The 13,355-nt window shown below is 38.0% G+C and overlaps 1 protein-coding gene across 2 annotated transcripts in view; it reads right to left on the reverse strand.

Moving 5' to 3' along the window:
* Window positions 1-13,355, reverse strand: part of TMEM184C (transmembrane protein 184C) — a 31,629-nt gene that overhangs the window by 17,310 nt on the left and 964 nt on the right. For both annotated transcript variants that reach the window (XM_022599623.3, XM_022599622.3), the window contains exons 2-4: window positions 5,202-5,332; window positions 5,067-5,103; window positions 4,212-4,417 (exon numbers count right to left, since the gene is read on the reverse strand). In XM_022599623.3, the coding sequence (XP_022455331.1) occupies window positions 4,212-4,417; window positions 5,067-5,103; window positions 5,202-5,332 (374 nt within the window). The remainder of the gene's footprint in view (window positions 1-4,211; window positions 4,418-5,066; window positions 5,104-5,201; window positions 5,333-13,355) is intronic.

Genomic DNA, 13,355 nt, shown 5'->3' on the forward strand with positions numbered 1-13,355 from the left:
AATCCAAATGTGAAATTCTGTAAGAATTCCCTTTAAAACCAGGAATGGTACAAGAAAGTCTAGAGGCACTCATCAGCACAGTGAGAAGAAAGAGAAATGTGTGGTATAAAGACTAGAAAGCAAACAAATCCTTCTTTTGAAGATGACTGGCTACAGAGAACTTATTAACATCTACAGAATAAGAAGACTTAACAAGACTTTTGGATATAGGCTCAATATGCAAAAATCAACTGCCTTTCTACACACTGGCAGCAATTAAACTAATCTTTTAAAAAGATGTCATTTATAATAGCAATAAAATATAAGATGTTAATAAGGTCAACAAAAGATTTACAAGACTTTTATGAGAAAACTATACTTAATTAAAAGATAAATGCAGAGCTAAATAAGTTGAGAGTAGACAATATTCATAGATAAGAAGACTCAAAACCATTAAAATGTCAATAAACTGAAGATTGGATTCACTTCCAATCAAAAAACTCCAGGGGCTTCCCTGGTGGCCCAGTGGTTGAGAGTCCGCCTGCCGATGCAGGGGACACGGGTTCGTGCCCCGGTCCGGGAGGATCCCACATGCCGCGGAGCAGCTGGGCCCATGAGCCATGGCCGCTGAGCCTGCGCGTAGGGAGCCTGTGCTCCACAACGGGAGAAGCCACAGCAGTGAGAGGCCCGCGTACTGCAAAAAAACAAACAAACAAAAACTCCAATAGGGCTTTTCAAACAACCTGATGAGCTGATTCTAAAATTTATATGTAAGAGCATCGACCCAAGAATAGCCAAGATAATAGGGGTGGGGCACCTGCCCTTCTATTTTAAGGCTTATTAATAAACTATAGTAGTTAATGTATGGAATTGGTCTGAGGATAGAGAAGTTAACCAATAAAACAGAAAAAACAAAGATCACAAATAGACCCATATACATGGAACCTTTATATACAGCAGAGATGGCTACATAGACCAGTGAGGTAGGAGACAGAATGGTGCTAGGTCAGGAAGCCAATGGAATAAAATGAAAATGCATTCCTACTTCACGCAACATATGAAAAAAAAAATCACTATGTGTTTATAAGTCTTTTTTTTTTGTTTTGGCCGTGTTGCATGGCACGCGGGATCTTAGTTCCCCAACCAGGGATCAAACACACACCCCCTGCGGTGGAATCGCGGAGTCTTAGCCACTGGACCATCAGGGAAGTAAGTCCCTGTTATAAGCTTTAATGGAAAAAATATGAAATGTTTAGAAGAAAAGCATAGGAGAATGTTTTTATAATCCTGGGGTCAGGAAGAATTTTTTGAACAAGACGCAAAGTACTTACTATAAAATAAGATTGATAAATTCAACAATATAAAAATTCACAACTTTCATTTATCAAAAGATATAGTAAAAGTGCCAAAGCAGGCCAAAAACTAGAAAAAGATATTTTTAACATGCATTAAATAATTAGTATCTAAACATATCAAGATCCTGTACAGACAACCCATTAAAAAATGAGAAACAGAAACAATCATTCCTCAGGAAGGAAACACAAATGGCTAACAAACATATGAAAAGTTGCTCAACCTCACTACTAATCAGGGAAATCCTTTACACCCTCTTAACAGGCAAACATAAAGAAGCCCTGGTAATTCTAAATATAGGTGAGGCTGTGCTTCAATTAGAAATCTTTTCTACTGTTAATGGGAGAGTAACTTGGTACTGCCACTTCAGCAATCAATTTATCACAAAGTTGCACAAAACCTAAAGAACTAGCATACCCACTCCAAGGTACATACCCTAGGGCAAATTTTTTTCAAATTGTGTCAAATGTAATTCAGTAGGCTGTGACCCAAATTTTAGAAACAAGAGGGAGGAAGGGAATACATAGTAAGAGTACTGTTTCATGAAAACATTTGTTCCATAACAGTATTAAATCACTGGGTAAAATGTTCCCCTCCTCTCACAAACTAACATACATAAAATCTAAAATTCATTAAAAGAAAACTCATTGTGCTCAATGCTTATGTCACAGAAATCAGAGTACAAAAAGCAGACTTAATTTTAACATCTAAGGACTAGAAAACTTGCCGTGGCATTTGCATCTTAAAACCAAAGCATTATACTGAATTATCCTCAACCGCAATATTCTGAGTAATGATCATATATATAACACCAGTTATCTAATAGAAGGAGACTGGTAACCTAAAATGTACTTATATACGAGAGAATGAGAAGTTTTATATTACTAAAACCATACCCCCAAATGGCATGGATTTGGTAAATACTTAAAGTCTTCAAAGGAAAGAAAACCTGGGTTACAGTTATGGATGCACGGCTGATATTATTCAGGTAGCAGCTGTCAGAACCTAAGCGTCTCAGGGAAAAAAATGAAACCAACACAGAGTCTTAACAAGAATAAATGTAATTGCTTGTGTAGTTAGGAATAAATCAATTGCACAAGCACAGAAAAGGGAAATTCTGACCTATAGCATCATTTGAAAAAGCTCTGGGGTTGACCACCTGCTGTGATGAGCCAGCCTGAAGAGGCAGCTAGAGCCTCATCTCAGGTTCTGTATTAATAAGAGTCCTGCTTGAAGCCAAGCTGCCGCTGCCACCACCACCACCACCATCATCATCATATTAACTGGACCACTGCAATCTCTTGCATCTATGCCCACGTCCAGTTCAGTCTACAAAGAGTACAAGTAATCTTGGAAACCAGACCTCTGCTTAACATCCTATAATGGCTTCTCACTTGACAATCTCTCTCCCTGATCAAACTTTAGACAGGACTCCTCTGAGCCTTCTTTTCAACTAGGCATCATCCTTAGGCCCTGTCCTTGGCCTGTGAAGTCAGTCTGAGCAAAAAATCCTGCTAAGACACCCATCACCAGCACCCCCCACCCCCACCCCACCCCCAGTTTCTGATCACCCTGGAAATGCGATCAAGCTCCTCTTCCCTCACCCTTGATGTTTACTTGGCCTGCCTTTAGTAAGATTCTTATCAGGCCAGTTTAGAGAGAATCCCCCTACCCTTGATGTCTCCTCTGCTTAGTAATTTTCCATCCAGTGACCACCCCAATCTCTTTGGCTATAAATCCCTATTTGTTCTTGTTTTATTTGGAGTTGAGCACAATATCTCTCCCCTGATCCTCAACCTACGTTACTTTTTCCTTACTGCCCTCTTTCATAGACTCCTGTTCTTTTTCCTTCACAGCATTTCCTGAAATAAGTAACTATATATTTGTGTCTTCATTTAATTCCTAACCAAGCTGTAAGTTCCATTAAGTTCCACATCTGTTATATGTATTATATCTATATACTAGCACATACTAGGTGCTCCATTTAGTGCTGATGTTGTAGAAATGGTTCTGTACTGCATGGAAGGCAATGGAGCTAACCCTGGGCCATATATCTACACTGATCCCTCCAAGTCATTCCAGTTACACTGGCTTGCAACTTCCACCTACATCCCCTTCTATCAGTGATCAAGTCCTGTTGATTCTCCGGTTGCATTCTCTTATTGTCTCCCTTTCTACTCCAATTTCACACTCCTCTTCAGCTTATCTCACAAATGAACTACTATAATAACCTCCTAATTTATTTCCCCTTCTGGACTCTTCTCCCCCTAACGCATCCTGTATAGTATTGTAAAATTAATCTTTCTAAAATTCTGGCTTCAAATGTTTCCTGCCGAAAAATAAATTCATAGAGTAAATGCAATCTTAGTTTCAACTTAACCTTTTAGGCTTTATTTTCCTTTACTGTCCTACATGAATGTACAATAAGGCCAACTTACATATTACTAGAATAAACATTGCTATTTGTTGCTCTAATTTCATATCAAATGCTGTTTCCCCACCTAGACTACCTTCTCCTTGAGTTTTAGACCTGATTTTGCCATTAATTCACTGTGTGACTTGAAAAAGTTAATCTCTGCAGACCCTGGTTCCCAACTGTAAGAGGATGTTGATTAAATGATTTCTAAGGTTTTGTCCCCACAACATTTAAATTTTCTATTTAGGGTGAATAATGTAAAAGAAACTATCTTATATGTGTGGGTTATAAAAATGTGTTTTCTTAGTCTTCACACTTGACTATGAACTACATGAGGGTACAGACTCTGTCTTATACTTTTCGTCCTGCATATAGTCCTTAACACACTACTTTGCAGAGAAATGATAGTTAAACCCGCTTAAATAAAACCCAACATAAAAGAATTAAAACCAAACATACTTACTCTCCCATAGTCCATGGTGGACAGCAACACAAAGGAGGGAAATGTTTCTGCTGATCTTTGGCTTCAAGGATTAATACCAGATTTGGATACCGGTTAGTTAGGTAATTGGTAAGGAATCCCATAAAGTTGTAAATGACATAAGCTTCATAACATTCTCTGCAGGTATCCACATATATTGCAATGCTGGGATATTTCAATGCTATCCACTATGAAGAAGCACAGATGTTAAAAACAGTTGCAACTACGATAAAATGAATTACCACTCCAATTCATGGTACTCACATAATTAGATCAAACTTTCTAAATTTTATCATTACGAGGGCTACCAATCTGTGAAATGAATTTTTAAAAGCAATAAACATCTTGGATATTGGTAAACAAAAACATTTGTATTGGGGGTAAATAATGAATATGAAGAGAGAAGTTAAATTATGTACTTGAGTTCCTAAATATAATCTGAAACTTCTTGACACAATCACAGAAAAGGATGTTAAAGATATTTTGTTTATATTTAATCAAATTAAAGCAGTTATCTGTAACAACTGCATGTATTAGAATCCACTGGGGAAGAGTTCTGTTTTGGTCCAAATAAATATTATAATAAATAAAAAGGATGATAATGTAATTTAAGTATTACATTCTTTAAAGGACTAAGAGCTACTAATCTTAAATTTTAAAACATCTGCCTTTTCTATGATTATACTTTATCTTCTCTATTAATATTAAAAACAAGTGAACCTTTTCACTTATTAACCTAACTCCTTATTGCCAAATAATATTCCTTTTATTACCTTAATTACAGTTAGCATCATCAAACAAGTTCTTAGTTAATGAGATAAAATGAAGCATACTTACACTATCTAAACTGTATATGGGTACCATCCAAAGAATCCTATTTGGAAAGCAAAACATAAATTTAAAACAGTTTACATCATATTTATGAGATAAGCCAACACAACACTAGTAGAATCAAAACATACAAAGATTTACCTTATTATTGGTTTCTGTAGTTCAGGTTGTGTATAATGCACTAAATGCTGCAGTATCACCCAAAGCGAGATAGGTATAGTCAACAGCAAAAAGATTCCAGCAATAAACCAAGCCTTGGTGTGTATTCCAACCTTAATCAGCAAAGAATATGTTAGTATAAGTTCTCTGAGATTAAAACTAAAGAGCTAAATAAAATATTCGTATTTAAAACTTTTTATTTATTTGATTATTATCGAGGCTCAATATTTTCCAAATGACTAGTGGCTATTTTTATTACTTCTTCAATAAACAGCCCATTTATGCTTTTGTGGAAGGAGGGGGTGGATTTTTCCTCACGTGGCCTTTTGTAACAGCGCTGTATACATTAAGAATATTAATAACATCATGTCATTTCCCCCTAACTTGTTATCTGCCTTTTATATTTGATTATTGTGTTAAGGATGTACAAAAGTTTTAAAATTTTCTGCAAGTCAAATCTAAAAATCTTCTTCTGGTTTATTCCTCTGCTTTTATGTCTGCATAAAAATCTGCAAATCAACATTTTCTGCAAATTTTACTGTTACACAACATGTTAGTAAAACACTTACTGATTGCTATTTGCCTGATAACTTTGCTGAATTCTTTACATGCATCATGTCTTTTGACCCTCCAATTTGCTAAGCACTGCCACAACTCCTGTCCAAGGGACCCGTGCTAATATAGGCTGCCCCTCTTATATACAACATTATCTCAGGACGTTACATTTTCAAAAGATCTAATTTCTTTTTTTTTGGCTGCGTTGGGTCTTCGTTGCTGCGCGCGGGCTTCCTCTAGCTGCGGAGAGTGAGGGCTACTCTTCGTTGTGGTGCGCGGGCTTCTCATTGCAGTGGCTTCTCTTGTTGTGGAGCACGGGCTCCAGGCACGTGGGCCTCAGACGTGGTGCGCTGGCTCGGTAGTTGTGGCTCATGGCTCTAGAGCGCAGGCTCTGGCACACGGGCTTAGTTGCTCTGCAGCATATGGGATCTTCCCGGACCAGGGCTCGAACCTGTGTCCCCTGCATTGGCAGGCGGATTCTTAACCACTGTGTCACCAGGGAAGTCCCTAATTTCTTTCTTAGGTCAATATCTGATCAACATTTTAACCTCTAAAATCTCAATTTCTAAAAATATACTTTGAATTACCTCATCCTAACATAGAGTTGAAGTAATCCACTCGCTTTCTGGTAAAAACAAATTTAGCTGAAACTCTGTTCTATCTGAGGGGCCCTCAGGAATGAATTTTATGCTAACTTGTACTCCTGCCTTGAAGAATGTGAATCCTTTTAATTAAAAAAAAAATGCAAATGCTAACTTTTTAAAGCAAAAAAGGTGGGCATTTATTTTTAGTACTCGAGGAGTTTGAACAGTTAATGCAAAAGGAACGTAAGTCCACAACTTGTAGTTTTTGCTGTTTTAAAGAAGATTTTTTTTCATAAAGGGTCAAAGATTAAAGAAGTAGAAAACAAAAGTATAGAGAACAAACGTATTTTTACAACAATGAATTTCTATATTCAACTGCATGGAAAACTTGAAAAGCAAATAAAAGTCTTGCTGAATGCTGGAGATTAATCAAAGCAGCAAGTCAAAAGCAAATACACAGAGGTGAAGATTCTGAAAAGAACGTCTGAACAATAATTTTCCAGAGACTTTTCCTTGGCTCAGTTTCATTTAAAATTCAGTACTCATTTTAATGATGACTTAATAATAATATATTCTAGATCTTCATTATAAGGTGATCATTAAGAACAGTAGTGCCAAGTACTTTTAATGCCCACATTTGTTTTTATGATTGCCTTAGTGCCAAAAGGTAGAACTTGGTGGTAGAGTTGAGAGAAAAATTATGTGCTCGTGACTAATGATGGTCAAGTGTCCTCCATGTGCTATAAGGAAGAAAGTTCTCTTTCAAATGATCATAAAACAAGTGACTGGATAAAGAAGATGTGGCACATATATACAATGGAATATTTCTCAGTTATAAAAAGAAACAAAATTGAGTTATTTGTAATGAGGTGGTTGGACCTAGAGTCTGTCATACAGAGTGAAGTAAGTCAGCAAGAGAAAAACAAATACTGTATGCTAACACATATATATGGAACCTAAAAAAATAAATAAATAAATAAAAATGGTCATGAAGAACCTAGGGGCAAGACAGGAATAAAGATGCAAACCTACTAGAGAATGGACTTGAGGACACGGGGAGGGGGAAGGGTAAGCTGGGACAAAGTGAGAGAGTGGCATGGACGTATATACACTACCAAACGTAAAATAGATAGCTAGTGGGAAGCAGCCGCATAGCACAGGGAGATCAGCTTGGTGCTTTGTGACCACCTAGAGGGGTGGGATAGGGAGGGTGGGAAGAGATATGGGGATATATGTATATGTATAACTGATTCACTTTGTTATAAAGCAGAAACTAACACACCATTGTAAAGCAATTATACTCCAATAAAGACGTTTAAAAAAAACAAAACAAAAAAAGTGACTGGAGAATAGAGTCATTTCACTATAGTGATTCCAAATTTTTAAAATCTTGCATCATAGTGTTAGTACCAGTTTTACATTGCAAGTGATGAATCAGTTTCAGAAAAACATCACCTGTCCACATTAATGCCACTAATTTGAATCACTGGTCTTATAACTGTTTTGATGTTTAAGCTATTTAAAAAGCTGTGTGCATAAGAACTGAACCTATTTTATGTGTGTACATATTTAGGTGACATTATATGTAACAAGTCAACTCTAGGTATCTGTACAAATTATTTATATGATTATTACATTTATTTTAATTTACATTTATCTCTAAATAAATTATTCACATTTGAGACACACTGATAGAAGGATACAATTAATGTTAAACTTATCAGCCATGAGTAGGGTTTTTTGGGCTCACAAAACAAGGAAGAGATAAGTAGTGTAGATTTTTTTTCCTAAGGTAACTTGAAGAAAGCAGAGAGGAAAGAAAAAGACCATTAAAGACCAGCCTCCAGGAGTGAGTTAACTCACTCAGCCAAAGGCTTTCAGAGCAGAGAGTTAAAGAGAAACAGGAGAGTGCTTTCTGGGCCCACTTGTCCTGAGGGCAGGAAGGGAGCACTTCCACAGAGTAGCTACTTGGAACATAGGACCAGCAGGGCAGGGTGAAACGAATGCAGAGCAGCGTGACATCATGTGTGCATTTATTTTTTATTTTATTTTTTTAAAGATTTTTTTGATGTGGACCATTTTTAAAGTCTTTATTGAGTTTGTTACAATATTGCTTCTGTTTTATGTTTTGTTTTCTTGACCCCGAGGCCTGTGGGATCTTAGCTCCCCGACTAGGGATCGAACCTGCACCCCCTGCATTGGAAGGTAAAGTCTTAACCACTGGACCACCAGGGAAGTCCCTGACGTGTGCATTTAACTTACATGACCTCACTTATACATGCTCAACCAAGTAAGAGAATGAGAGAGATGGTTTAAGTAGTGCAGATGGTCACCTGGCCACTCCAGTCATGAGTATATACCCCATGGACATGGGATGGGCTAGCCGAACCTCCAGTTTTCTACAACCTTAGTTCCCACTGACTTCTCACAGGGTGAGCATTGTGATTCTGATGTGTAAAAGACAAGTATTTTTCATATGAAACTGTCCCTAAACATGTCAATTACTTTTTCTAGTGCTCGATCAGATGCATTATAACTTTGCTTTAGTTGTTCCATCTGTGAAGCTAATCCCAATGAAAATGCTATCCCACGAGAACAGAACTGTTGCCCCACTGCAACAATAGTGATGATATTTTAAAAACAATAGTGATAATTCAGGCTTACTGAGCACCTATTATGTGCCGGGCACAGTGTTATGCATTTTAGAGACATAAACTCATCCAGTGAATAATGAGAATGATTGTATATTAAGTACTTAGCATAGTGTCACTTTAGCCACTTATCCATCTCAGTTTTCACATCTGTAAAACTGGGATAATTCCTATGCTTCAGGACTTTTAAGAAGATTAAAGAAAAATTATACCTTATCTTAGGGGCATGCTGTGGTTAGTGTCTCTAACACCTTAACAACAAAACACAATGGTTGGGTGGGGTGGGGGTGGGGGTGGGGGACCCTCCCTTAACCCACACTCCTCTCTATCTACTGTGCCACTCATTCTCCTGGGTCAAAAAATACTCAAACAAAATGAACAAAAACTTGTCTTCATATTTTTAAAATTAATTAATTAATTAATTAATTTTTGGCTGCATTGGGTCTCCGTTGCTGCGCGCAGGCTTTCTCTAGTTGTGGTGAGCGGGGGCTACTCTTTGTTGCAGTGTGCGGGCTTCTCACTGCGGCCGCTTCTCTTGTTGCAGAGCACGGGCTCTAGGTGCGTGGGCTTCAGGAGTTGTGGCACGTGGGTTCAGTAGCTGTGGTGCACAGGCTTAGCTGCTCTGCGGTATGTGGGATCTTCCTGGACCCGGGCTGGAACCCGTGACCCCTGCATTGGCAGGTGGATTCTTAACCACTGCGCCACCAGGGAAGTCCCTGTCTTCATATTCTGATACCACTTATTCACTCCACATTTATTCTTCAAACAACTCCCTTTAGTTTTGGACCTGATACCTCCATAGAAACCATGACGAGGATCACAAATGACCCTCCAATGGATGGCTCAGCAGCAGACTGTTCACTACTTTGTCCTTCTGTTCTGGCTTCCACGACACCCCTCTCCTGGCATCCTACTTCCCCACTGGCTGCTGCTGCTTTTTAAACTTCCTATTCTTCCCTGTGACCTATAGATGTTGGTGCCAAGTCCTCTGCTTTTTCTTCTTCTTCTTCTTCCCCTTTATAATCTCATCCATTTTTATGGCTTTCAACACCATCTCTGTTCTGACAACTCATATTTATATCTGCAGCTCAAACATTTTTGAGCTCTAGACTTGCATTTCCAACAGCATATTTGACGTGCCCATGTGAATGGAATGTCTCTCATATACCCTGAACTAAGTGTCCCAAACAGAACTCAAATGCTTTCAAACCTGTCCTTATCTATCAAGTTTCCATCTTGGTAATTGGCATCACCATTTACCTTGTTGTTCAAGACATAAAACTCAGAGTGGTTCTTGATTTCCCCCTTTCTCCCACTGCCTCTCTTTCCCAATCCAATCCAGTGTCAAGCCCTGTTTCTTCAATTCCAATGATACTTAAAATTCACTTTTCCATCTCTGTTTCTGCTATTCTGACTTGGGCCATAAGTCATCGTAGCCCAGGCACCCACTACCTCTGAACTACCTTAAAGAACTTTCTAACTTCTTCCACTTCCACTTAATTTTCCATAGGCTGGTAGAGTTGTCTTTCGAAGATGTGTAATAATGTTGCCCTGCTTGTTCACTTTTTAGATCTTTTTTAGTTTCCTCAAAGCATTTTACATAATTTTATTTTATTGGTTTGTTTTTGCTGGTTGTGTTTGTCTCCACCACCAAGTTCCATGAAAGTAGGTGCCATGTTTCTCTCTCTAACCACACAAAGTACCAGCCTGATTTATCACTGGGACTCAAATAATCATTTATTAAGTATCCGATATTTGAAAAGAAGGAGAAAACAAGATAAAAAATGTATCCTGTTAGGTGGTGGTGAGTCCTAAAAAATATAAAGAAGGGAAGAGGATATGAAGAGTTGAGGAAGTGAAGCTTGCGATTTTTAAACTGGGTAGCTGGGTGACACTGAAGTAAAAACCTGAAGGACACAAAGGAATGAGAATACCGTCTGGAGAAAGGCATATTATGACATGCAAAGGCCCTAAGGAGGGAGCCCGCCCTGCATTTGAGCAAAGCAAGTGTGGAGGAGACCCAGGAACTGAGGAGAGAGAGTCAGAGGGCGGTGAGGTGGGGGTGGTCTCAGATCATGTTGGGCTCCAATGCCATAGTCAGGAATACTGGCTTTTAATCCAGGACTAGGAGTGACTGGAAAACTTTCAGAGGACACACATAGTGACTTCTGTTTTAACTGGACACTCTGGCTGGTATGTTCAGAATAGTCCAGGGAATACACGATGAGAATCTGGCTCAGGATGTTAGCAGTCGAGATTGCAGATTAAAATTGTCCTTAAAAGCCCGTACTGAAAAAGTACAGTTGACATCAGTGATGAAATAAAAATTTACATTTTAAGGCAAGACAAGAAATATTTACACATAGAACTTTTTCTCCGCCCTTTGGCCTCCTCCCTCCCCTCTAGATGTATCACGCATCTGCATTATGCATTAACCAGACCTCCTCAATGGCAGAAATACCTGCTCAACCATAGTGATCACTTTTTCTCCTTCTGGTACCAGCCACATAATTCCTTAGAAGATAACATTCCTTTTTCAATTCTGAAAGGTGTCACGGTGACCCACCACTAGCCTTGTCAGTGCAGACATCTCTGGTGAGCTTTATGTGCAATGCCAATATATCATTCCCCTTAAAGATAGAGATTGGTGCAGAACAGACTGGTCAGATGACCTGGGGAGATACCGGGCCATACCTAACGAAGTTCGTAGCTTAATACTTACTTATGACGTTATTAATGTTACTAGCTAAATTACTTGTATTCTGCCTGTTTTACAAGATTATTGTTTCCTGCATTACCAAATGTGTGACTGAGACTCACATAAAATTAATGATGATTAGGCCACTTGAAACAACTGACCAAATATATAGTTCTATAAGATCCATAACCATAATCGTGTAACTTCTTCTATATGGGAAGAGGGAACAACAAGAAGCGGGAACTGTTTCCTGGACAGTAACAGTAAGATAGGTGGCCCAGAGGCTTTTGGTTACTGTTAACAGAGCCTCGTCCAGTAATAGCACATTGAGTGGCCTATCAACAAAATCCTCACCTGACCTGGGAATTAGCATTCCTAGCCACATGGGACAAACTGGTCGAAATGCCTCCCAAACTTTGGCTGAAATTAAGACTGAAAAGGAAGGGATTGTAAAACAAAGACTGCTGCCCACCATCCAGTTCTACAAGAATCAAATCACTAGCCACTGAGGCTATATACCCTGAAAGGAATAATACACCCTGAAAGGAATTTGGGGTGTGTGTTGGGGCAAGATCAGGATGAGGCACTCTGTGCTCTGGGAAAACTTGTCTTCAGATAGATATTTTCAGGAGAAAATTTTTATGAACCTGGATTCTTGCATCTTCCCATACTTAGAAAAGCACTAAAACCATTAACTTAGATGTCTGTTCCTCATGACCTGTGACCTTCTACCGAGATGTGCGCTTGATTGCACATACCCCCTTTGCCAAAATCACGTATATACTGGCTTCCCCCTTTATCTCTTCAGAACAGTCCTCAGAGCTCTCTGAGAGGCTGTCTCCCGGGCTATAATCCTCAGTTTGGCTTGAATAAAATTTTCCATCTCTTTCTTAATTTTCTGTCATTGACACCAACAACTAAGAGAAGTCTTAAATTAGGTTATTATACATAGTATTAATCTTTAAAATAGTTCCTATATTTCAAAGTAAGAAATACTCCAAAGTAAGAAATCCCTATTTGTATTAAGATGTCTATATATGAATTCTGGTAGACAAATTATGGAAGTAACCTAAATATCTAACAAACTAGAAATACTTAATGTAGTGTAATATTATAGTAATATTAAGAATAACTATATGGACTATGCTAGTTTAGAAAAGTCAACCAAAAAAATTGAGTGAACATACAGAAAACAAACATATATTAAATGCATTTCATTTAATTACATAAAGATTGTTCCCACACAAAAGGCCTAAAATAGCCATGGTCTTGTCATAACTCTTGTGAAATAGTTGTTTCTAAGTAAAAATACTTCCCTGGATTTTATGAACTTCAAACTTAAAAGTTCATTACAATTTTTATAAAGTACTTAGTTAAATATTTACCTTGGGGTCTTTCAGCTTATAGTACTTTACTGATGTCATAATAAGAATATGACATCAAAAAATATACAAGGGACTTTTTTCAAAACCTTTGTTAAGAGTTAATTTCTAAAGTAAAAACGAAGTTAAACCAACTCGAATCCTTTAATTCAGGAAGCTAGTTAAATGCTAATAAAATTCAACACCTGGCCTTTAGATCTAGTTAAGTCTTAATATTTAAACAGATCAGATTTCAGAAGTAAAGTTACCTTACTTTCAGTATATTG

Source organism: Delphinapterus leucas, chromosome 5 (genome assembly GCF_059928025.1).
Source record: "Delphinapterus leucas isolate spDelLeu-1000000601 "Yukka" chromosome 5, BTC_Dleu_Yukka2, whole genome shotgun sequence".
In the NCBI taxonomy this organism is placed as follows: Eukaryota; Metazoa; Chordata; class Mammalia; order Artiodactyla; family Monodontidae; genus Delphinapterus; species Delphinapterus leucas.